The following is a 23796-nucleotide window of genomic DNA, read 5'->3' as shown; positions in this document are numbered from 1 at the left end:
GGCCGGGCTGGCTGTGGCCCCGCGGCCCGTCTGACCGCCCTCCTCTCTTCCTTTCCAGAGGGTGCTGGTGCAGGCGGCGGGCCCCGCCCCCAAAGCGGCCCAGATGCAGCCCATCTCCCTCCCTAGAGTCCAGCAGGTGCCACAGCAGGTAAGCTCACAGGCGCGGCCTCACCCAGGAGCTTCTGGAAGCTTCTGGAAGCTCTGGGGCAGTGAGTGAGTGTGCGCGCACCCAGGCCTGCCAGGCAGAGGGAGCGGCGTGGGGAACAGAACGTCCGGGGCGGGCATCTCCCCTTCCCCCAGCAAGATGAGCGTGTCACAGAGGGGCAGCCCATCACGAGCTAAGTGACCCAGCAGAGCGCCCGGCACACCTGGCCCCCCGGGTCAGACGTCTGGCACAGCCTGTCAGCTCTGCGTTCCAGCCCAGAGTAGCGCCGGGCCACGTGCAGTGCTGGGAGTGGACGGGGCTGTGTGCCAATACAGCTTTATTTACAAAGGCAGGCCGTGCTCGGTCAGAGTGTGCTGACCCTCTCTTCCGGGGGCCCCTGCTCCGACGAGTCGCCCGTCTCCGGGTGACTGCGGTGAGAACGGGGAACAACTTCAGGGTCCCAGGGAAGAAACCAAGGCTCAAGGCAGGGCCAGCAGGGACCCAGGGCCTCAGGCCGCAGGCTGTCATAGCTCCTGTATCGGTGACGGCCCTTCCTGGGGACGCCATGGAGAGGGAACAGACCAGGGTGATATCTTTATATCTATAGGACTTATTTCTTTGAAAGGGAGAGAGAGATCTTCCATCCACTGCTTTATTCCCGAAACGACTTCAGTAGCCAGGGTCTGGATTAGAAGCAGAGTAGCCAGCACTCAAACCAGTTCTCCCATATGGGATGCCGGCATCCCAAGTGATGGCTTAACCCGCTGTACCACGGTCTAGGGCAGGGCCAGGCGGGGCTGGCCAGGTGTGCCATGTCCTGTGTGGCCACCCACAGGGAGGGGATGGGGGCAGGGGCATGGACGGCCTCTCGTGCCAAGGTCAAGGTTCCGTCCACTGTGGCTTCCACCGTGCCAGTCTCAGCCACAGTCCTTGTCTCGCCACCAAGCCCACGTCCCTGTCTGGCGACAGGACACGGCGAGCGCAGTCGGAGTGGACGGGGCGGGAGGGAACGCGGCCCTGGGCGCTCAGCGGGTGCTGAAGACGCTGGAGGAGCTCCCGCGGGCGCCCGAGCCAGGAGGCCCACTGTTGTTGCAGGTGCAGCCGGTGCAGCATGTGTACCCCGCCCAGGTGCAGTACGTGGAGGGGGGCGACGCCGTCTACACCAACGGCGCCATGTACGTGAGTTGCCGCTCCCGGGCCGGTCTGGGAGCTCCTCGCCTGCCGCCTGCCTCCTCCCTCCCGGGCTGTGTTTTTGTTTTTTTTTTGGGGGGGGTTTTTTCCCCTTCTAGAATTTTTCAATCAGAGTTGGGTCTCCATGACCGAGCACCCATCCCCCTCTCTGCTTCCCTTCTCCTTGTGATGCTGGTGACGTGAGAGTCGTTTTTCAGGGACCTCCAGGTCTCCCGCCCGGGGAAGTCCCGCCTCCCAGCGGCTCCTTACGCTCGGTGCACCTGTCTTCTGTTATTGGGATGAGTCCGTCACACATGTGGGGACCATGCGTGAGCGTTTGCCTATGGTTTCCAGGTGTGGCTGATGGTGTAGTGTGGCTTTCTGCAGGACACACGCACACATGTGCGACTGTAGGGAGCGAGGTCTGTACGGCTCCTGGGGGGGACGCGGTGCTGCAGTTACATGGAATGTCACCCAGGGGGCACCCCGAGTAACCTCGGCTTCAACCCACGAGGCCCCAGTTCTCAATTCTGTGTGTCAGTGACGTGTTTCTCTCAGAGCTGCCGTCTGTGGTCTGTTCACTGCTCGTGTAAGTTTTCTGGGTGGCCAGTGTAGAGGGCAGTGGGACAAAAAGAAGGAGGCGTGGATTCCAGAAATGTTTGCACCAAAATAAGGGTATCTGAATTGCACTCCGTGGCTTTGTGAGCCCCTGGTGTGTGTGCGTGTGTGCCTGTGTGAGGTGCTGGGGCAGCGTGTGCACGTGTGCTTCGTGGCCGCGTGGTGTGATGTGCATTCAGCCTCAGGGGACCGCCATCCACCGCCCCCAGCCCACAGAGGTCCCTGCACCGGCACTCGTCTGTGCGATCAGGGCTTTCCTGGGCTAGCCATCAGCTCATCAGCCTGGAACCCGGCGGGGCGCGTGAGCGTCTGTGCGGCCTCCAGGGTGACCACTCTCTTCCCCCAGACGCACAGCCTACGCCTACAACCCCGAGCCCCAGCTGTACGCCCCCAGCAGCGCCGCGTCCTACTTCGAGGCCCCGGGCGGCGCCCAGGTGACCGTGGCAGCCTCCTCGCCGCCCGCAGTGCCCCCGCACAGCATGGTGGGCATCACCATGGATGTCGGCGGCAGCCCCATCGTGTCCAGCGCAGGAGCCTACCTCATCCATGGGGGCGTGGACGGCGCGAGGCACTCCCTGGCCCACACGGCCCGCTCCTCGCCAGCCACGGTAAGTGCGCGGTGTGTGCGTGGTCGGTGCGCGGCTCAGGCCGACGGTGAGCGAGGGGCCGGCCACATGGCACAAACGCGTGTGTGCTGAGCCGCTGCACCAGCCCACGCTGGCCTCTCTGCCGGGTAGTATTCCGCGGTGTGCGCGTCCCCCGCCAGTCCCTGCCTGACGGTTCCGGCCTCGCCCTGGTGAGACCGCAGGGCTGAGGAGCACACGCAGGACTTCGGCTCTTGCTTTTGGGTGGATGCGCGCAGAGGAATCGCCGCTGCTGTGCTCTGTGTGTGCGCGCAGGTGTGCGTGCGTGTGTGTGTTTGCGCGTGCGTGTGTGCATGTGTGTGTGTGTTTGCGTGTGTGTGTGTGTGTGTGCACGCGGCGTCCCCCAGCAGGTGTCCGCGGCCCCGCCGCCCCAGCCGGCCCTGGGTGCATCTGTGACGAGCGCATGCGCAGCTCCCCAGGGCCGGGCCGCGCCCCGGGGGCTGACGCTGGAGAAAGCCGTTCCCGGCCTAGCGCGCTTCCGGGCAGCTCTTGGCGCCGGCTTTGTGTCTGCGCTGTTTGTTTCCTTCTGTTGACTTCGGGCAGGTCTTTAGATCCGGGATGCAGGCCCCCGTCGGATACGTCAGTTGCGAATATTTTCTCTCCGTCTTCCAAGTGTCTTTTCATTCTCTAAAGAATGACTTTTGCAAAGAAAAACTCTCTGTCATATGCAGTTCATCGATTTTCCCCTTGGCGCTCCTGCCCCCCTCCCTGATCTGAGCGCATTGGGTGCAGCAGACAAGACAGCTGCTAGCTCGCCAGCGCCCCCTGTCAGCTCTGTGTTCAAGTCCCGGCTGCGCTTCCATCAGCTCCTGGCTGGCGTGCACCCTGGGAGGCAGCGATGGCTGGACTGCTTGGGTCCCTGCACCGCGAGGGAGACCTGGGCTGTGTTTCTGGCTCCTGGCCCAGCCCTGGCTGATGCGAGCATTTGGGGAGTGACCCAGCAGATGGAAGATCTCTCCGTGAGTCTGTCTCTTACTCTGCCTTTCAGATAAAGTGAACATAACTAAGTAACATTTTTTAAAAAGAGACAGAGTTCTCATCTACTGGTTCACTCCTCAAACGCCCACAACGTTCGGGGTGCGCCAGGCTGAAGACAGGCCCCAAGCACTTGGGCCGTGGCCGGCCGCCTTCCCAGGTGCGCTGGAGGGAGCAGCCAGGACTGGCCGACGTGGCACCACGTGCGGTGCTGCCCTGGGCAGTCGCTTGCGTTCTGGAGGTGTGACGGCGTGCTGTAGCCCCCAGCACCACCAGCACGCAGGGCCCGGAACACAAACGCCGCCCTCTGGGTGGCACTCCATCTCGTGACTGTGCACGCGACGTCAGAGTGCACCAGGACACGCAGGCTCGCAGTCACACAGGTGCTGAGGGCAGCCGTGTTCTCCGCGTCCCGGCACGCTCGTGGGCGGTTCACGGGCGCTCAGCCACTGGCTCCCCGTCCCTGCTGCCACGCCTGCTGTCTGGGTCGCTCCGGAGAGACTGCCCCTTCCCGACCGCCGGAAGCCCGCATCCCGCTGCATCCTGCTGCTCGTGTTGGCTGGCGTGTGGGGCCGGGAGCCGCTCACGGGGAGGCTGCTGAGGTCCCGGCCACTTCGCCGGGGCCAGGCCCAGGGCCAGCGGCTCCGCATCCCAGGCGCACCGTCTCCCTGTGTTCGGGCTGCAGCCCTGTTTTCTGGGACTTTGAGTTGATCCTGAACACCCAAGCAGGTCACCCCCCACAGCCTCAGTGAGGGGCTTCAGACATGGAGGCATGAATGTGCCTGGGTGTTTATTTCCAGTTGACATCCGTGTCATAAGTCTGCAAGTGAAGTTTACTAAAGATTTCCTTATTTGAGAGGCTGCGAGAGAGAGGTCTTCCATCCACTGGGTCACTCCCCAAATGGCCCCAACAGCCGAGGCTGGGCCAGGCTGGAGCCAGGAGCCGGGAGCTCCATCCAGGTCTCCAGCACGGGGGGGGGGGGGGGCAGGGCCCACCCTCCACTGCTTTCCCAGATGCCTCTAGGAAGCCGGATGGCCAGCACTTGAGCCAGCACTCACGTGTGGAGTGCCAGCGTCGTAGATGGCAGCTTAAACACCACCTCAATGCAGCCCCAAAGATGAGCTTTTGATAAAAGCATTTCTCTTTTTTTTACAGGCAGAGTTAGACAGTGAGAGAGAGAGAGAGAGACAGAGAGAAAGGTCTCCCTTTTCTGTTGGTTCACCCTCCAATGGCCGCTATGGCCGGCACCGTGCTGATCCGATGGCAGGAGCCAGGTGCTTCTCCTGGTCTCCCATGGGGTGCAGAGCCCAAGCACCTGGGCCATCCTCCACTGCACTCCCTGGCCACAGCAGAGAGCTGGCCTGGAAGGGGGGCAACCGGGACAGAATCCGGCGCCCCGACCGGGACTAGAACCCAGTGTGCCGGCGCCGCTAGGCGGAGGATTAGCCTAGTGAGCGCCAGCCACATTTCTGCTTTCTTAAAACCTCATGCTAAACTGACAGGTTTGTTCTTGAACTTTCTGCCCGGGTGGAGCCTCCTGATTTGCCGTTTGGTTACGTCCAGGGAGGCTGAAGGGGCAGAGGGGAGGGGTCAGGCAGGAGAGGCCCTGACGAAGACAGCGTTGATCAGGTGTTGATGATGAAAGTGCACGTGGTGTCTTCTTGGGAACTGGGACCACTGGGAGCCACGGCCCTGAAGTCCAGGTCGAGCAGAGACTGCAGAGGGCTGAGGGGTGCACGCCAGAGACTCCTCAGGCTTCCCGAAGCCAAGTCTTCTAGCACACTCTTGGCAGATGCCGGACGGGCGAGCGGTCTCTTCCTTACCTGATTGTGTTCAGCTGGTGTGACGCCGGATGGCTTTGAATGTGCGCAGGAAAGCAGCTGTGGCTTCTCCCCAGGTGGGAACACCTGCCAGGCCCCTCCGGGCCTCCCTGGTCTGCTCTCTCTGTTGTAACAATGCCTGGGCAGCAGAAGGGTCAAGGGCGTGGTGCCCGTGTGTGGGGAGGGCCTTGTGGCGGAGCATGGCTCATGGGGAGGCAGCGCCCGGCTAGCTGTGGTCTCCCTTCTTACTTGGGTATGGGGACGTGCCCTGCCCTGGAGCGCATGCTGCGTGGGCAGAGGTGGCGCCCCCACCCCGGGCTTCCCTCTCTTACCATCTCCCTTCTTCTTACCAACTTGGCTGAGCACCCTGCCCTCGGCCGGCCCCACCCACCACGCGGCAGCCCCGAATGGCTCTGTATGGCAGTTTCCCGTGTGGGAACGTCCCCCGGGACCCAGGGTGCCCACCCAGGACATGGCACATGCCCCAGGACAGCACACGCCCCAGGAGAGGCCCACCCCTGCCTGAGCGAACAACGCAAGGATTGTTCAGACCCCGTGTTTTGACTGAGGCTTCTCAGAAGTGAGCCAAGTAAACTTGACATTCAGGAAGACGGCTGCCTGGGTTCTGTTGCCAATTCTGCAGTTCAAGTTTTCAAACAAAAAATAAGAATTTTGGAAAACTTGTCTGCCACCAGGGGCCCTGGCAGCTTCCTGATGGGTGGTGATATTAACAAATGTGATTTCCTGCTGTGTTCAATGAAACATGCCAGCATTTGGGAGGCCTGCCAACCCAGCGAAGCCATATTTTCCGGATGACCAATGCGTGGTGTTATAAAAACACCCATCGGTGAAACAGCCATCCAAAATGCAAGGCAGTACTCATTTTTCACAGGAAGATTCAGTTATACAACATGAAATTCACCACTTAAAGTGCGCCAGTAGTGGCATTCAGAACCTTCCCCGTGCAGCCAGCACCTACCTCTGGTTCCAGAACATTCCACCGGCTCAGAGGACCCCAGCACCTGTGGCAGTCGCTCCCCACGGCCCCGCCCCGTCCCTGGGACCTGCCCGTGCCGTGCGTTTCCTGACAGGAGCCTCGCGCTGCGAGTTCTGGGCTGAGCTCTCGTGGCTCCGTGGCTCCAGCGGTCGTCCAGGCTGCGGCGCGCCGGCTCCATGCCACTTGTGACTGGGTGACAATCTGTGGTGTGGGCGCCCCACTGCCCCGGCCTCCGCCGCTCCCGCTGAGGTTGGCCGTCGCTCTGACCAGGTCCTGCATCCGCGATGCGTCCGCAGTTTGATGGTCACCTGTCTCGAGGTTTGTGGAGACTTGAACGTGGGAGGTTGGCAGCCGCTGTATCCCCAGGCGCGCTCGGAGCCTCCCTCCCCGACTCGTGTAGTGTTTCTCACGTGCTTGGCGGAGTCCCGGCTTCGCTCTCCCCTCTGCTCCTCGGGCTGAGACGCAGCCACCGACCCGTCCTCACGCTCCCCCGTCCTCTCCCCGCCTCTGCAGGTCTGCTTTTTTTTTTAAGATTTATTTATTTATTTGAAAGTCAGAGTTACACAGAAAGGGAAGAAGGGGCAGAGAGGGAGAGGTCTTCCATCAGCCGGCTCCTCCCCAACTGGCCACAACGGCCAGAGCTGGGCCAATCCAAAGCCAGGATCCAGGAGCTTCCCTCGGGTCTCCCACACAGGCACTTGGGCCATCCTCTACTGCTTTCCCAGGCCATAGCAGGGAGCTGGGTCAGAAGTGGAGCAGCCAGGACTTGAACTGGTACCCATATGGGATGCCGGCATTGTAGACTGGGGCTTTAACCCGCTGCGCCACAGTGCCGGCCCCTTAACAAGCTCGTTCAGTCGCAGTCGGTTGAGTTCGTGGACGCGAGGTTTTGGGAAATGCAGGGTGGCTGGCTTCCGGCAAGGGGCCCCAGCCCGCACTGTTGGACTCTCGTACGCATTCCAGGTTTTCGGAGCTGGGTGAGTGGTGTGCTGGCTTTCAGTTCTTCTTTGTTATGGTATATGTGTGCCACTTTTGATTGATGTGGACTGCTGGACCCCTTGCACATTTTTGGGGTACTGTACAACGTTTCCACACAGACACAGCACTGACGCCCCAGCAGGACTTCTTTTCCTGCTCCCCTCTGCGCGTGTGGCGCCTCGCAGCCCCTCTAGCTCTAGGGGAGAGGAGGCTCCATGGTTGAGACCCGCTATGCCAGACATATAGTGGCTTCTCTTGCCCTTCCCAGTGTGCTGTGCACCCGACAAGGCCACCTGGGAGTGGGGCTTCCAGAGGGTCCTGAACTCTGCCCCCAGGCCCGGGCGGGCGTGTGTACCTCCCTGCCCAGGCTGTGGGTCTGCATGGCCACAGGGCAAGGCTCAGGGACGCGTGTGTGTTTACTTCTCCCTCACCCGGGCCCTGGGAGAAGGGACCCTGGCACCTTCCCTGGTTTGTGGCAGGCGTGGCGAATGCGAGAAGACCCTCTGTGGGCAGAAGAGGCCTCCAGAGGCAGTACCATTCTCCAGCTTGGCTCTGGGGGCCCGGGCTGTGGAGCCACCTTGGGCCTGCCTCGTGCAGAAGTCCTTGCCATCCAGGGGTGCTTTGGGAAAATCAAAGTGCGCCTGCATTTACGCTCCTGGTCTTTTCTGTCACGATGACTGAGATCGTCACTTCCCGACTTCCACACGTGAGCTAGGTCAAGTTCAACAAGTGCAGACGTGGGGGCCATGTGCGGCTGGTGCTTCTGGCTGGGCGTAGGCCTGCCCAGCACCCCTGCACCTGGCCCTGTGCGCCCAGCTCACAGCCCTGCCCACCCTCTGGAAGTCCAGCCCTCAGCTCCCTCGACTGCTTCCAGGACTCCATGTCCTTTCCGCACAGCCTCACTCCACAAACACCCGGGCTTGGTCACTGTGACTGCACAGGGGCCCCGGGCCTACACCTGCCCATGGCAGGGCCTGTGTGTGTCTTGGGCCTTGGTGGTGTTTTCCCGAAGCGCGCAGCAAGGAGACCTCAGACTATGTGTCAGGACAGGCTGGCTGGGAGGTCAAGACCATTGACATCTTTGGTTTTGTTCGTCTGATTCTCCAAGCAGCAGAGTGACTGCCGATTAGCGTGCTGTGCCTGGGCACCTGCCAATCCTGTCCCAGTGCAGTGGCAGAGGGTTTGTTTTGTTTTAAGATCGATTTGATTTGATTTGAAAGGCAAAGTGACAAAAAGAGAGAGAGAGATGTCTTCCATCTGCTGGTCTGCTCCCCCAGTGGCTACAATGGCCAGGGCTGGGCCAGGCCAAAGCCAGGAGCCAGGTACTCCATCCAGGTCTCCTGCGTGGGTGGTAGGGCCCCAAGCACTTGGGCCGTCCTCCACCGCTTTCCCAGGCCACAGCAGAGAAGCCGGGACTCGAACAGGTGCTCCAGTGTGGGACGCCGGCGCTGCTGCCGGCGGCCTAACTGAAGTGCGGTGGCGAGTTCTGACCCTGTGACTTGAGCCTACTGCTTGTACTGGCCCGCCCCGCTCGGCTCTGGGCTCACCACTGAACCTGCCCTGTGTGATTCTGAGGAGCTGCAGTCGTTATTTGGATGTTAGTAACAGCAGACCTTGGCTCATGCTAACCATCTGATTTCCTTTTCCCCCGTTTTGTTTTGTCTTGTCTCTGCACACATTTTCTGTAGCTTGAAATGGCGATTGAAAACCTCCAAAAAAGCGAAGGAATCACATCACACAAAAGCGGTTTACTCAACAGCCATGTAAGTGTGTGTCGGCCTCGGCGGGCTGCTCGTGGCGTAAAAACCAGACAGGGCGAGGACGCCGGAGGGCAGAGAGGGAGCAAGAGACCCAGCCCAGCAGTGTGCAGGGAGCGAGCGAGCGAGCGAGCGTCTCCTTCCACAGGGAGGGACGGTGAAGACAGGGTCTGCGCGCGGAGAGGAGGCGGCGCCGCCCGGCCGGGGTGTCACGGGGACTCTTTACGCCGCCCGGCCGGGGTGTCACGGGGACTCTTTAGTGCAGGCGAGCTCCCGCGGAAGCGCCCGGCAGTGCAGCCGCACGCGAAAAAGACAACAAACGCCGAAATGGGCAACCACAAAAAGGGATCGGGAAGCCCAGTTTTCCTGGCTTCGAGGCTGTAAGGGACTGGTCACCTGAGCAAAGGGTAGCAGCAACTGAGAGCTGCCGGCTGTAGCGATCGGAGGTTCTTGGCCGTTGTCTGCCTTGAGGGAGAAGACCCGTGGCTGTAGGGCCTGTGCAGGAAGCTGGGGGAGCCCTGGCTCCGGGCAGCTCGGTGGCCAGCGGGGACTGCACGAGGCACTTGCTCAGGCCCTCCGTCCCGGGCGATGACGTGGCGGGGGGAGGGCATGGCTCCTCGAACCTGCCCCTTGCACGTGACTCCTCCTTCCATGTAGGCGTCTGCAGGAGCCCAGCCGGGGGGGGGGGGGCAGCCCCAAGGGCGGGGCCCTCCTGTTAGCCCTCCCCAGGCACACACGCCCACCCTTGGCGTGGGGTTTGACTTTGCTTGCACCCGGTCCTACCGCTGACCCCTCAGAGACTCTGGTGATGGCTGATGTCCAAATAAAGCTTTACTTGAAAGTCAGAGTTAGAGAGAGAAGGAGACGCAGAGAGAGAGAGAGAGAGAGAGAGAGAGGTCTTCCATCTGCTGGTTCACTCCCCAGTTGGCCACATGGCTGGAGCTGCGCCAGCCTGAAGCCAGGAGCTTTCCGGGTCTCCCATGTGGGTGCAGGGGCCCAAGGACTTGGGCCATCTTCCACTGCTTTCCCAGGCCACAGCAGAGAGCCTGATCGGAAGTGGAGCAGCCGGGACTCGAACCAGTGCCCATGTCGGATGCCGGCACTGCAGGCAGTGGCCTCACCCTCTGCCCTGGCGCCGGCCCCATCATTCAGTTCTAGTCCGCTTCCCCTTGGGGTCACTCATCGGTGCACGGAGAGGAGATGGGACCCGCGGTTGCCTGAGGGTCTGTCTGGGTCAGTCCTGTCCCCAGTTACCTTCCACTCAGCGGGAAGAACGCGTCATCAAGACACCATGCATCTGTCCACATCAGCGTCTCCCTCCTTACCCAGGCGAAGAATCCTCCTCTTGACGCACAGAACACGGGCAGAGGGGCGGCGATGCGCGGAGGTGGTCGCCTTCTCCAGGCCTTGCTTCTGACCTGCGACTGGTCACCTCCGGCTGGTGGACAGGCTCGAGACTCCAGCTCCCGGGCTCCTGGCCCAAGGTTTTTTGTAGCCTGCGGCCGCCAAGCCTAGCCTCCTGTGGTCATTTGGCTTCTGCCCAGCTCACCTTGGCACTCAGGCCCTTGGGACGTTGGGCTGCCCTGAGCAATGGCGCCTCCTGCTCCCCACAGCGAGTGCCTGGGCTCAGCCCGGCTTTCCCAGCCTGTTCTGGAAGCATCTCCAAGACCCTGGGCCGCACAGTGACAGAGCCAGCTTTGCCTCTGCCCTCACAGGGCGCTCTTGAGGACCTGGGGGTGGGGAGGGGCCCGCAGTAAATAAAGCAGTGCGAGCCCCGATCCTGCACAAGCTCAGAGGGCCCAGTATGGGGCAGCCGCTGCTCGCCCAGACTCTGCACCGAGTGAAAGTCGAGGGGACGGTGGCAGAGAGAGGACCCGCTCCTCCAGCGCCAAGGCCAGGGCCGTGCCCGGTGGCCGCAGAGAGGCGCCGCCCAGACAGCATCAGGGCAGTGCAGGGTGAGGAAGGGACAGCACCTGCTGACCTCCCAGTTCCGAGTCACCCAGCTTCCCCAGAGCGAGGCAGGGAAGGCTGCAGAGGCCGGATGTGGTCATGGCGGCCAGGCCGGGCGTGGGGAGCAGGAGAGCGCTTGGTGAGGTGCCTACCAAGGCCACCAGTGACAAGACCGGGGGCCGACTCCGAGGCGTGGGCTCCCTGCTCCCCGGGTTCCCCGATGGCTGAGGGCGCAGATCCGACCGTGCACAGAGACTGGCGCACAGCTGCAGCCTTGGGAGAGGGCCGGGAGCCGAGACCCTGTCTGCAGGAGCCCAGCCTGGAGGGTGGGGCCCTCCTGTCAGCCCTCCCCAGGCAGGCTCAGCACCCTGCTCCCCCAGCTCCCGAGACGCCGTCCTCTGCCCTCAGTGCCAGAGAGCAATCCCACCTCCGACTGCCACCGTGTCTCCAGGTCTGTCATTCCGCTGGAGGAGCTGCTGGGCCCCACCTAGTAAACTGTGTTTCCATAAGGAGCCCAAGGCTTCCGTCCTTCCCAGCTGGTCTGCGGTAGGGGACAGACGCACAGGCAGGACTCAGCCTTGCTCCGTGCACGTGGCTCCTGCCTCCCCCAGCCACCGTGAAGGTCACGCGGGGCAGCGGGAGCAGCACCTGCCCCATGGTTTGGGTGGGTGGTTCTCAGACCTCTGACTTGACCTTGACCTCCAGCCAGGGCCTCAGCTCCAGACTCTCGCCAGCCTTTGGACTCGCCTTTAGGTGTTTTATTAAATCTCTGTTTTGCCTCCGGCTGTCGGGGAAATGGGTACACGTGGGTCCCTCTGTTCATTGTCAACCCTAAACACCGAGCGCCGTGCTGATGGGTCTCGGGAGGCTTCCTTTAATCTTCCAGTTTCTCCATTGCTGCAGGTGTGGGGGTGGCTTGTGTGTGTAGTGGGGTGTGCATGTGTGTGTAGTGGGGTGTGCATGTGTGTGGTGGCGTGTGTACATGTGTGGTGGCGTGTGTGTAGTGGGGTGTGGTGGCGTGTGCGCACATGTGGCGTGTGTGCATGTGTGTGGTGGCGTGTGCGCACGTGTGGTGGCGTGTGTGGTGGCGTGTGCGCACGTGTGGTGGCGTGTGCATGCGTGAGGACTGACCCTGCCGGGCCTGACGTGGGAAGGATGAAACAGCAGCGCTCGGTTGCCGTGAGAGATGGCAGACGAGGTGGCGCAGACGCGGCTGTCCTCGCCACCGCCGTCCTCTGGGTGAGCCCGAGTGGGTGTTTCCGTGCCCTCCAGGGTACTAACGCGCGGTCCTGTCTCTCTCCGCCCAGCTGCAGTGGCTGTTGGACAATTACGAAACTGCCGAAGGCGTGAGCCTGCCGCGGAGCTCCCTGTACAACCATTACCTCCGGCACTGCCAGGAGCACAAGCTGGACCCGGTGAACGCCGCGTCCTTCGGGAAGCTCATCCGCTCCGTGTTCATGGGCCTGCGCACGCGGCGGCTGGGCACCAGGTGGGTAGCCGGGACCCCCTTGGCGCCCGCCGCCCTCTTCCTCACCCAGACGCAGGATTGCTGGAAGCCACAGGGCCACCAGCCGCCCCTGGTGAACTTGGAGCCGCTCCGAGTGTGCGTGGGCTGAAGCCCTAGAGGGCTTAGTTCCGTGCATCTGCAGTCTCCCATCAGTGCCTCCCGGGGTTCAGGAAACCTAGTGCCAGAGTGGCCATGGAAGCCACGCCGCTGCCGTCAGGACGCGGGTCGGGGGAGCTGACGCCGGCCTGCCTGATTTCCAGGGGTAACTCCAAGTATCATTACTATGGGATCCGGCTGAAGCCAGACTCGCCCCTGAACCGGCTCCAGGAGGACACCCAGTACATGGCCATGCGGCAGCAGCCCACGCACCAGAAGCCCAGGTGGGTGACCCGGCCGAGGCCGGCCCGGACAGGTTCTCCAAGTGTGAGGTTGAGGACGGGGTCTGCCCTGGAGAGGGTGGGGGAGGTGTGTGTGTGGGAACCCCCACCCCCGTGGCCTGCGTCCTGGGGAAGCCACAGTCCCCTCTAGGCAGGGCGAAGCGAGGCTGGGCTACCCGCTCCAGCAGCTCACAGATTTCTCACATCTTGACCCTTTGCAAAACCAGCCGTTAGTTTTCAGGGCGGTTTCGGGCTCTGGCACGGTCGTGTGCCGCGTCACGTTCCGGGCAGTAGACCACACGTGCAATGGTTGTCCTGTAAGACCGGCTAGACAGTGCCTGGAGGTGCCGTAGCCATCCGAGTCTGTGAGCGTCCAGGGCGTTCACACGGGGACAAACCCCGCCAAGGACGGAGCTCTCCAAACATCCCTGCACTGGGCAGCCCATGCTCCACGGGGCGTGCAGACACGGGCGGACGCATTCCTGGGCGGGGGGCGGGCGAGAGAGTAAGTGGATGGGTGGATGGGTGGACAGATAGACGGATGGGTGGATGGGTGGATGATGGACAGATAGACGGATGGGTGTTTGGGTGGATGGATGATGGACAGATAGACGGATGGGTGTTTGGGTGATGGACAGATGGGTGGACGGATAGACGGGTGGAAGGATGGATGGACAGATAGATGTGTAGGTGGGCGGGTGGATGGATGGATAGTTGGGCGGATGGACAATGTTTGGGTGGCTGGGTGGAGGGATGGGTGGCAGATGGGTGGGTGGGTGTGCCCACAGTGTAGCCCGTCCACACGATAGGCCAGTGCTGAGCCTTTCCAAGGAAGGAAGTCTGACCTTGCTCCGAGGTGGATGGAATTCAGGAAACAGGCCAGACACACGAGGACAAGCCCTGTGGGAGTCCACTCCTAGGAGGTCCCTGCCATTGTGGGATGCACGGGGGCAGGAAGTAGCGCCGGGGGGCTGGGGGCGTCTCACGGGGCAGAGTTTCCGCATGGGAAAATGAGAATTTCTGGAGACGGATGGTGGTGATGGCCGTGCCGTCTTGGGAATGTGCTTACGCCACGGAATTGTACACGTAAACACGGCTGTGTTGTGTTTCCTGGAGCACAACCCCGCAAGCTGACCCCTGCGCGGTGCCCTGCCCTCGGGCCATCCCAGGCTGGGCTGTGCGGGCCTCGTGGTGACCATGTGTCCCCGCCCAGGTATCGGCCCGCCCAGAAGACGGACAGCCTTGGGGACAGCAGTGCCCACAGCAGCCTGCACAGCACGCCCGAGCAGGCCACGGCCGCCCAGAGCCAGCACCACCAGCAGTACATAGGTGAGCGGCGCCAGCCCCCGCCCCGGGGAGCGCTGCCCTGGCGGGTGCTCACGCCTGGCGGCGCCGGCAGTGTTCAGCCAGGGGTTGGGAACAGTTCTGGGGCCGGGCAGTGGGCGCAGTGGTTAGGCCCTGCCTGGATGCCGTATCAGAGGGCCTGGGTTTGAGTCCCGGCTCCACCTCCACCTCCAGCTCCCTGCTAAGGCACCCCCTAGGAGGCAGTAGTGATGGCCCCAGTACTGGGGTCCCTGCCACCACGCGGGAGACCTGGATGGAGTTCCTGGCTCCTGGCTTCCGCAGGGCCCAGCCCTGGCTACTGCAGCCATTCAAGGAGTGAGTCAGCAGATGGAAGACCACCCACCCACCCTCTCTCTCTGTGTCTGCCTTCCAAGTGCAGGAGAACAAATATTTCAGGGGCTGGTGCTGTAGTGTAGCGTGCTAAGCCACCACCTGCAGCGCGGGCATCCATATGGGCCCCAGTTCCAGTCTCGGCTGCTCCACTTCCGATCCAGCTCCCTGCTGTGGCCTGGGAAGGTAGCGGAGAACAGCTTCAGTGCTTGGGCCCCTGCAGCCACGTGGGAGCCGTGGGTTGAGCTCAAGGCTCCTGGCTTCAGCCTGGCCCGTTACTGGCCATTGCAGCCATCTGGGGAGTGAACCAGCAGATGGAAGATCTCTCCATAATTCTGCCTTTCAAATAAATAAAATAAATCTTTTAAAAAACTTTTCCAGTAAAAAAGTTAGAAAGTTCTAGATAGGCCCTCTCTCTGGTGCCCCGAGATATGAGAATACCCGCACACGGCACCCGGGCGTGGTCGGTGACCCTGGTCACTGAGAACTGGGGAGGGGGCGCGGCAGGATTTGGCCCCCTTGCAGGATGGATGGATCCAGCCGTCTCCGGAGGTCCCTGCAGGGGGCGCTGCCACCGGCCTCCTGCCCAGGGGTCCGGTCAGCTGGCCACCCCGCGGAGCTGCTGAGTGCAGAGCTAGGAGCCAGAACTCCAGCCGGCTCTCCCACGCGGGTGCAGGCGCCCCAGCCCTTGAGCCCTGGCTGCTGCCTCCCAGGGCTCGCGCGTGGGAGCAGCGGGCAGAGCCCCACTGCCGACTCCCCGCGTCGCCCGCAGACGTCTCCCACGTGTTCCCCGAGTTCCCGGCGCCCGACCTGGGCAGCGTGCTGCTGCAGGGGAGCGTGACGCTGCAGGACGTGAAGACGCTGCAGCTGGCGTACCGACGGCACTGCGAGGTGACCGCCCGCGTCCCCCGGGGCGCCTCAGAGACCCGCGCCCGCCCCCGCACCCGGAGCCGCGTGCTCGCGTCCCCCGCACCCCACCCCACCCCACCCCCGGCCGCCCGGAGCCGCGTGTTCGTGTCCCCCGCACCCCACCCCACCCGGCCGCCCGGAGCCGCGTGCTCGTGTCCCCCCCCCACCCCGCCGCCCGGAGCCGCGTGCTCGTGCCCCCGCCCCGCCGGCCGCCTGACCCTCGGTTTTCGCTTCCAGGCCACCCTGGACGTGGTCGTGAACCTGCAGTTTCACTACATTGAGAAGCTGTGGCTTTCCTTCTGGAACTCCAAAGGCCCGGCCAGCGACGGCCCCGCCTCGCTCCCTGCCAGGTGACCGCCCTGTCCCGCCGCTGCCCACTGCCCATGTAACCCGCAGGCGCCACCCACCTGCTGGCCCCCGCGGGCGCGAGCGCTCGGGACCGGGGCTGAGCCGCCTTGCCGCCCGCGTGGGCTGCTGGCCCGCAGGTTTCCAAGTCAGGGTCAGCAGGGAGGGGTCGGAGGGGGCCGAGCTCAGTCCAGGGGAGGTCCTCGCGCAGCTGCACTGAGGCAGTGGGCGTGGCCACGGCAGGGGCGCGCGGCGCGGGTCCACAGGGCCAAGCTTGGGGCGTCCGAGTGTCACGGGCCTGCGGCCTGCAGAGGGGTCCGAGCGAAGAGCTGGGGGTGCGGGTGGAAGTCCGGGAGCTGGCGCTGGGGGTGGGGCGGCCGCGCTAACCCGCCCCTCGGCCGCAGTGACGAAGAGCCCGAAGGCGCGCTCCTCCCCAAGGACAAGCTGGTGTCCCTGTGCAAGTACGACCCCATCCTCAAGTGGATGAGGAGCTGCGACCACATCCTGTACCAGGCGCTCGTGGAGATCCTGATCCCCGACGTGCTGCGGCCCGTGCCCAGTAAGCGCGCCGCGCCTCGCCTCGCCTCGCGGGGTGTTCAGTCAGGCGTTCAGAAGGCACAGAGAGAGACTTCCATCTGCTGGTTCGCTCCCCAGACACCCAAGCAGCCGGGGGCTGGGCCAGGCCAGAGCCAGGCGCTCAGTCCAGGGCTCCCACGGGGGTGGCGGGCCGGGCACCCGGGCCTCACTGCTGCCTCGCAGGGTGCGCATGCGCAGGGAGCTGGCGTCCGGCACCGAGTTGCGGCTGGAGCCCCGCGCTCTGGTAGACAGTGCGGAGGCCCACGCAGGGCCGCGGCCGCCCCTCCCCGCCTGCCCTGTGCGTCCGCGGCCGCTTGGTGTCGCTGGAACAGGCTTTCCTTTGCCTCCATGTTTCTCCGTTTCTGACCCAGACCTGCAAGGAGGGGGAGGCCACAGTTAGTGGCTCTGACCGTGGTCAGCTCACTGCCAGGAGTAGGCCAAGACCAGACCCAGTTTCTGGAAGGTTCCTTGGAGGGCACCCAGGCTGGCTGAGGGGTGGCCTCGTCACAACCCCAGATGGGGCTGCTGTCACCTTGGTCCCAACGTTTGTCAGCACCCGCCGTGCCCCAGTGCCTGGAGGCCCTGTGGGCTGTTTGCTGAGAACAGGCACACCAAGAGAGGGAGCCAGGGTCGTGGCTGCAGCCTGCCTAGCACCGTGGGGGTCCCCAGAGGACCCTGGAGGTGGGGTCAGAGTGACAGGGCACAGCGAGAGAAACAGAGAAGCCTGGCTGACCCACGGAGACTTCCTGAGACCCCTGCCCTCTGTGGCGATACCAACGCCCGCCACGAGGGGGCAGTGGTGCCAAGTGCCCCACAGTCTCCACGGTGGACCAGGCAGCTGGGGCGGGCCTCGGAGGCCACCTGCCCGTCGCTGGGCCTGCCTTTCTGTTGTCAGCAGAACCTGGAGAGTTGCGGAGCTCGGGTGTCTCCCGCGCACCTGCCTGCCGGCGGCTGCACACGGCTCCAGCGGCGTCTCGGGGGCCTGTCAACGGGGGCTCTGCCTCCTTCTCCAAGTTTTGCTTCTGGTTTTCAGTGCTCTGAGTAGGGTTTGCTTCTTGTCAGCAATCGCTCAAGAACTTGAGAGTTGGGAGGGGGTGTGCGTGCACATGGGGGTCTCTCCCGGGCCCTGGGGACCCTCAGGGTGTGCAGCAGCGTCCCTGGCCCCACCCACAGCCCAGTGTCCCTGGGGAGCGGACACCCCGTTCCGGGCAGCGGTGCTGGTGCCCACCCCCCGGCTGAGCTCCCCACAGCCCGGGCCCTGCTCCCTGGCTCTCCGTGGGTGGGGGTCGGGTGCTGGTGTTGGGCGGGCCCCTGCCTGCCCCGCCCTGGGTTAACTCAGGGTTTGTGCCTCCCAGGCACCCTGACTCAGGCCATCAGGAATTTTGCCAAGAGCTTGGAGGGCTGGTTGACAAACGCCATGAGTGACTTCCCGCAGCGTGTCATCCAGACCAAGGTGAGGGGGAGGCGCCCCCATCCCAGGGACCCGAGCACCCTGGGTGGTACAGGGCCAGCACGGCTGGCGCCTGAGGGACAGTTTCCAGCCAACTCACAACACAGTGTCTGTGCCCCTCGTGGAAGGGGCATTTGCGGGACGTCAGATGCAGCGGGGCAGCCTCCCTGGGGAAAGTCGGGGTACCCATCGTCCCTGAGAACCTCTCCTTTCTATTTTTTATGCATGTGTTTATTTGAAAGGCAGAGTGACGGGGCGGGGTGGGGGTGGGGAGAGGGAGCGCGAGATCTTCCATCCACTGGGTCACTCCCCAAATGGCCGCAGTGGCCAGGGCTGGGCCAGGCTGAAGCCGGGAGCCAGGGGCAGGGACTCCAGCACTTGGTCACCTTCTGCCGCCTTCCCGGTCACATCAGCAGGGCGCTGGATGGGAAGTGAAGCAGCCGGGACTCGAACCGGCGCTCCGATACGGGAGGCTGGCCCTGCAGGAGGCGGCTGAAACACCCCGGCCGCAGCACCGGCCGTGACCACCTCCCAAGGAGCTGGGGCTCAGGGCAGGGCCAGCCTCTGGGCGCCTGGTCGCTGCCTGCGCTCTGGAGTTGACCTCAGGACCCTGGGGTCCCTGGACGGTCGCCTGCACGCTCCCAGGCCAGGCCCCAAACCGCGTCTCCCAGTGGCTGGAATGCTTTGCTTGTTTGTTGACCAGAACGGCAGAGTCAGGGCGTGGAGATACCAACACTGACAGAACTCTCCCATCACTGCCCCAGTGGCCACAGCAGCGGGCGCTGGGCCGGGCAAGGCCAGGATTTCGGAGCGGCACGCAGGCCTCCAGGTGGCTGGCGGAAGCCCAGCTATGTGAGCCGGCACTGCTGCCTCCCAGGGTGCGCCGTAGCCGGCGCTGAGGCTGGGCCGCGGGAGCTTGAGCCCCAGGACGGCCGCCCGTCCCCCTAGACGGACACCCGTCCCCCTAGCTGCGGTTTCCACAGCAAGTCCAGAGAGCAGAGTGGCTGCTCCCAGCCGGGAACGCGCCGCAACCCCGAGGCGGGCTCCTGTGTAGGGGAGGAGGTGGGCACCGCCGCAGTCCCGCAGAGGAGCACGGTTCCGGCCCGGCTGCTCCGGCTCTGAGCCAGCTCACCGCCGTTACACCTGGGAGAGCAGGAGTGACTCGAGGGAGACCCGGCTGGAGTCCCAGGCTCCTGGCCGCAGCCTGGCCCATTTGAGGAGTGAACCAGCGGACAGAAGACCATGTGTGTGTGTGTGTGTGTGTGTGTGTGTGTCACACTGCCTTTCAAATAAATAAATTTCTTTTTTAAAAAAGTCTGTTTTGGCTCATGGTTCTGGAGGCGTGGATTCCAGAGAGCAGGGCCCAGGCGCTGGGAGGGCCCTGGGCGGCCCGTCCCACGCTGACCCCGCGGGTGGCTCCCCCCCCCATGAAGTCACCTCCCAGACGCCCAGCTGTGAGCTCCAGGGGCCAATGAAGTGTCCCCCTCCTGGTCACACGGCAGTGGTGAGGGTCTAGGCGCGGCCTGGCTGTAGCTCCTGCCTGCACCATGGCTGAGTCACGCACCCACCCCGCACCCGGCTGCGTTCCAGGTGGGCGTGGTGAGCGCCTTCGCGCAGACGCTGCGGCGCTACACGTCCCTGAACCACCTGGCGCAGGCGGCGCGCGCCGTGCTGCAGAACACGTCCCAGATCAACCAGATGCTGAGCGACCTCAACCGCGTGGACTTCGCCAACGTGCAGGTGCCTCCTGGGGACGGGGTCTCCCCCCTGCAGAAAGCCAGCAACCCCCACACCTGGGCCCTCGCCGAACCCAGTGCCCCCGCGGGGGCCCTCTGCACCGGCTCCCAAGTGCCCCATCCTCCCTCGGAGGCTCCTGGCCACCAGGGTCCCAGCCCCGCATCCCGGCCAATGCCGGTCGCACAGCCCCATCCTCTGGGCGGGGGCGTGCAGGTGCAAGCCCGCGCTTCGACCCCAGTGTTCGGTCCTCTGGGCTTTGGTCCAGAAAGGCCGGCGCTGGAGGCCCGGAGGCGGGGCAGGCTCCCTGTGGCTCCGCCCCCGACCCTGGAGGTGGGCGTGGCGCTCTCACGGTCAGCCACCCGCGCGGCACCTGGGCTGTCACTGGCCCCGTGCGCCCACAGGAGCAGGCCTCGTGGGTGTGCCAGTGTGAGGAGAGCGTGGTGCAGCGGCTGGAGCAGGACTTCAAGCTGACCCTGCAGCGGCAGAGCTCGCTGGACCAGTGGGCGCGCTGGCTGGACGGCGTGGTCACCCAGGTGCTGAAGCAGCACGCGGGCAGCCCCAGCTTCCCCAAGGCCGCCCGCCAGTTCCTGCTCAAGTGGTCCTTCTACAGGTGCGTCCTGCGGGGCCTGGGGGAGGGGCCTCCGCGCGGCTCAGGGGCAGTGGGGCCCAGCGGCAGGTGTCTAGGCCAGAGGTAACGATGCCAGCTTCCCCCAAGGCAGCCGCGCGGCTTACCGTCCTCAGAGACCCTCCTGCCCCCGGTCCAGCAGCGTGGCCTCTGTGGCCTTTGTCACCGTCTGCCCGGTGCCCTGGTTCTGCATATGGCTCTCCGCTGTCCACGCTCTTGCCTGCCTCCTCCCCGGTCCCACAGGTTCCCAAGAGCTGGCCTCTTGCTCTGTCCCCTGCGGTGTCCCCAGCACCTACCCCCTGCCTGAGCCAGTGTGTGTGTGTGGCGGGGGGACCCGCAGCTTCTGGGTTCCCACGGCCGGGATCCCCGAGTAGCCGCAGGCCGGCGCGGCCACCTGGGGGCGCTGTTTCCCACAGCCGCTGGCTTTGTCGCCGACCGCTCCGGGCCCCGCCCACCCCATGTGGTCTGCGGGGCGAGAGGGCAGCCCTCTGCCCACCGGTCTGACACGGGCCCCCAGGGCTGCTCAGCTGTCCGGGCCGCCGGGGTTTCCAGGCTGCCCCGCGGACAGCGCGTCGCCCTGAGCCGTGCGGCTGTGCCCCCTGCCCGCAGCTCCATGGTGATCCGGGACCTGACCCTGCGCAGCGCCGCCAGCTTCGGCTCCTTCCACCTCATCCGGCTGCTCTACGACGAGTACATGTTCTACCTGGTGGAGCACCGCGTGGCCCAGGCCACCGGCGAGACGCCCATCGCCGTCATGGGCGAGGTGAGGCGCCCGGCCGGCCCCAGCTCCTCCGCCCCACCCCGCTCGGGCCTGGAGGACGTCCTGCCCGTGTAGTACAGCACAACAGGCAGCCTCTGAGTGGTTCCAGAACATTCCACCTCGGGAGGAACGCTCACCTCCGCGGCCGGTCCCTCCTCGGCCCCTCCCCCAGCCCCCGGTGACCACGCGCCCCCTTCCTGTCCCAGTGGAGTCCCCTGTCCGGGACGCGTCCTGTCGGGGGAGCCCCACACGGCGTGGCCTCTGTGTCTGCATCTCTCCCTGGGCGTGGCGTCCCCCAGGGCCCACACACTGTTCCTGTTCCTGGCTGTGTGCTAGTCCACTACACCAGAAGCTTGGGGTCTTGAAAAAGCTCATGGAGAGGCGCTGGGGGAAACCCCGCGCGTGGGTCTCGTTCCAAGTCACTCATGCCCACGCGGCCCGGCCACGGCCCCGCTGCTGGGCGCGTCTGGACACGAGGCTTTGTCCACACGTCTGCATCTCCACTCTGTCCCTAGGGGTGTGACTGCGGGGTCGGACGGGTACTGAGCTCTGGGCCCTCACTGTGGCCGTGGGAACCAGGGGCCCCACAGCCTGCCCAGCACCCGCGGGAAGGGGGTGTACTCCGGCACAGGCTCGGCGGGCACCCAGGTGCTCCCTGTCCCTGCCACCACCAGTGCCCCGGGCTCCACCCCCAGCCGGCCTGGTGGCCCCCAGCTGCCCAGTCACCTACAAAACTCAAACCCGTGGTGACCATGGAGGGTGACACCCCTGACCCCGGGGTTTCTCTTGCAGTTCAACGACCTCGCGTCCCTGTCGCTGACGCTGCTGGACAAAGGTGGGTGTGTGCTGGCGTCCCTGGCCCCGCCCTCTCCCTGTGCGGGGGGGGGGGGGGGGGCCGGGGGCCAGGGGCTCCAGAAGCTGGAGCCCAGGGAGGGCGTGGCCAGAGACCCTCCCGGGTGGGCGGGCAGGCTGGGGACGGCTGCTGCGGCTCCCCCAGGCCTTGACCCCTCACTTCTCCCCCCGCCCCCGGTGGCCCTGCAGACGACGTGAGCCAGGAGCGAGGCGGTGAGGCGGCCGGGGAGCGCGGCCTGGGCGAGCCCCTGGTGAAGCGGGAGCGCAGCGAGCCGAGCCACCCCCTGCAGGGCGTCTAGCACGGAGCATGGGCTCCGGGAGACGCCGCCCGCCCGGCGCCCTGAGGACTGGACTGCCCCGCTCCACCGCAGTGCCTCTTCCAGGACGTGCTGTCCGCTCTGCCTCCAGGGGCGTGCCCACCGAGGAGGAGAGAATGTTGTAGGAGAGATGGTCGCCACGGCTGTCTGCTGGGTGCCCGGTGCCCCCACGGGTCTCCGGGCCCTGTCCTGAGCACACCTGCTGGCAGTGGGGGTCTTGGTCCCTGTCCCTTTAAGAGCAGGGAGGGGCCTCGCTGAGAGCTGGTCCCCACCTTGGTTGCAGCAGGTACCAAAAACCTCACCTTGATTTAAAAAGGAAAAACCTGGAAGGGAGGGGCAGCCACTCCCCGCTGGGTCCTGCGAGGGGCCAAGGGCACCAGGGACCCACCCAGTGTGCCCCTTGTGGCCTTCCCTGGTGCGCCAGGAGCCCCGTCCCAGGTACCAGAGGCTTCTCCGGAAGCGGCTGCCCTCGCCACGGCCCTGCATGGGTCCGCGGTCCGGCAGAACAAGTGACAGAAAGGGACCCTGCACTGGGCGCTGTCCTTAGACAGCAGAGCCAGAGGCTTCGTCAGCACGGTGGGGGCTTGGAGTCCAAGCTCACGGTCAGCGTCGGAGTGAGTGTGTTCGGGGGCCGGAGCCTCTGCCCCCGGGCATCGTGCCTGCGCCTGGCTCCAGGCTTCCAGGAAGCCCCCTCGGCGGGAGCCCTCCCAGCACCCCAGCCCTGCCGAGTCCTTGGGTCCTCCTCACAGTCCGCACTGCGGACTCGCGAGGGCCTGAGCGGAATTCCGCTGCCCGCAGCCGCGTCCTGGGCTTCCCTGCAAACCGCTCGCAGACACAGCCCGGCCTCTGGCCCCGGGAGCTCCGTCCGCGCGACCCAGTGGTTTCTCTGTTTGGAAAATGTTCATACCATAGTTTTGTGCTCTAATTGTTCTTAGAAGGTTGCTTACGAATGTGTCTATTGCACTATATTCAGTCCCAAATACTTCGTTCCCGACGCTCAGAAGGTACTAATGCCAACTCCCGTGGCCTGGAAGCGCCCGCCTCTGCGCCAGGGCTGCCGGGAGGCAGAGGCGGGCTCGTGGTAGAAGCAGACAGTCGCTGGTAACTGCAGCGTTCGTCTGGTCTTGCCCTGGGAGACCTGGACGGAAGCAGACAGAAGAATGTCTGAGAGGCGCGCCCCTCCCGGGAGGCACGCGCGGCCTCGGTTAATGTATTCTTGGCTCCCACTCGGAGTGACCAATACAGACTGCGTTTGTCTTAGGCTCCGTCTCGTCCTTTGCAGGGGCCACAAGGAGGCCTGGAGTGACCGCCGGGTCACAGCCCTGTTCTCGCTCTGTCGGCAGCACAAGCATCCGGGTGCACCTGTTCACACACACACACACACACACACACACACGGGAGCCTGGGCCAGGCCAGCCCCGAGCCAGGCTGCCCAGCCCTGCCCGGATAGCGCCGGGTAAGGGCCGGGCCCAGGGCTTCCTCCGTGCCTGCGGCACAGGGCCAGACTTCCCAATTCCTTGACCCTGTGTTGAGACGTAGGCAAGCTCAGAAGAGCCTGACTCGATGGGGTGGGGCAGGCAGCTGAGCTGATGCCATGGTTACTGCTTGGGGG

General features: G+C 64.6%; 1 protein-coding gene across 5 annotated transcripts in view; it reads left to right on the top strand.

Moving 5' to 3' along the window:
• The window catches only part of RFX2 (regulatory factor X2), a 71689-nt gene extending 48245 nt beyond the window's left edge, over positions 1-23444 (top strand). For 4 of the 5 annotated variants that reach the window (XM_089316199.1, XM_070058730.2, XM_070058727.2 and 1 more), the window contains 16 exons: positions 59-148; positions 1241-1320; positions 2280-2541; positions 9037-9111; positions 12363-12544; positions 12823-12942; positions 14153-14268; positions 15386-15504; positions 15760-15872; positions 16272-16426; positions 17799-17896; positions 19484-19633; positions 20032-20240; positions 20865-21018; positions 21808-21850; positions 22057-23444. In XM_089316199.1, coding sequence (XP_089172325.1) covers positions 104-148; positions 1241-1320; positions 2280-2541; positions 9037-9111; positions 12363-12544; positions 12823-12942; positions 14153-14268; positions 15386-15504; positions 15760-15872; positions 16272-16426; positions 17799-17896; positions 19484-19633; positions 20032-20240; positions 20865-21018; positions 21808-21850; positions 22057-22166 — 2031 coding nt within the window. In that variant the 5' untranslated portion in view covers positions 59-103 and the 3' untranslated portion in view covers positions 22167-23444. The remainder of the gene's footprint in view (positions 1-58; positions 149-1240; positions 1321-2279; positions 2542-9036; positions 9112-12362; positions 12545-12822; positions 12943-14152; positions 14269-15385; positions 15505-15759; positions 15873-16271; positions 16427-17798; positions 17897-19483; positions 19634-20031; positions 20241-20864; positions 21019-21807; positions 21851-22056) is intronic. The other variant, XM_070058729.2, reaches the window with a different exon arrangement.
• Positions 23445-23796: the final 352 nt, after the last annotated feature.

This window comes from Oryctolagus cuniculus, chromosome 16 (genome assembly GCF_051225735.1).
Source record: "Oryctolagus cuniculus isolate XC-2025 breed Fujian yellow rabbit chromosome 16, ASM5122573v1, whole genome shotgun sequence".
NCBI classification, from domain to species: Eukaryota; Metazoa; Chordata; class Mammalia; order Lagomorpha; family Leporidae; genus Oryctolagus; species Oryctolagus cuniculus.
Note: the sequence above shows the minus strand (reverse complement) of the source record. Positions and strands in the feature narration are given on the sequence as shown.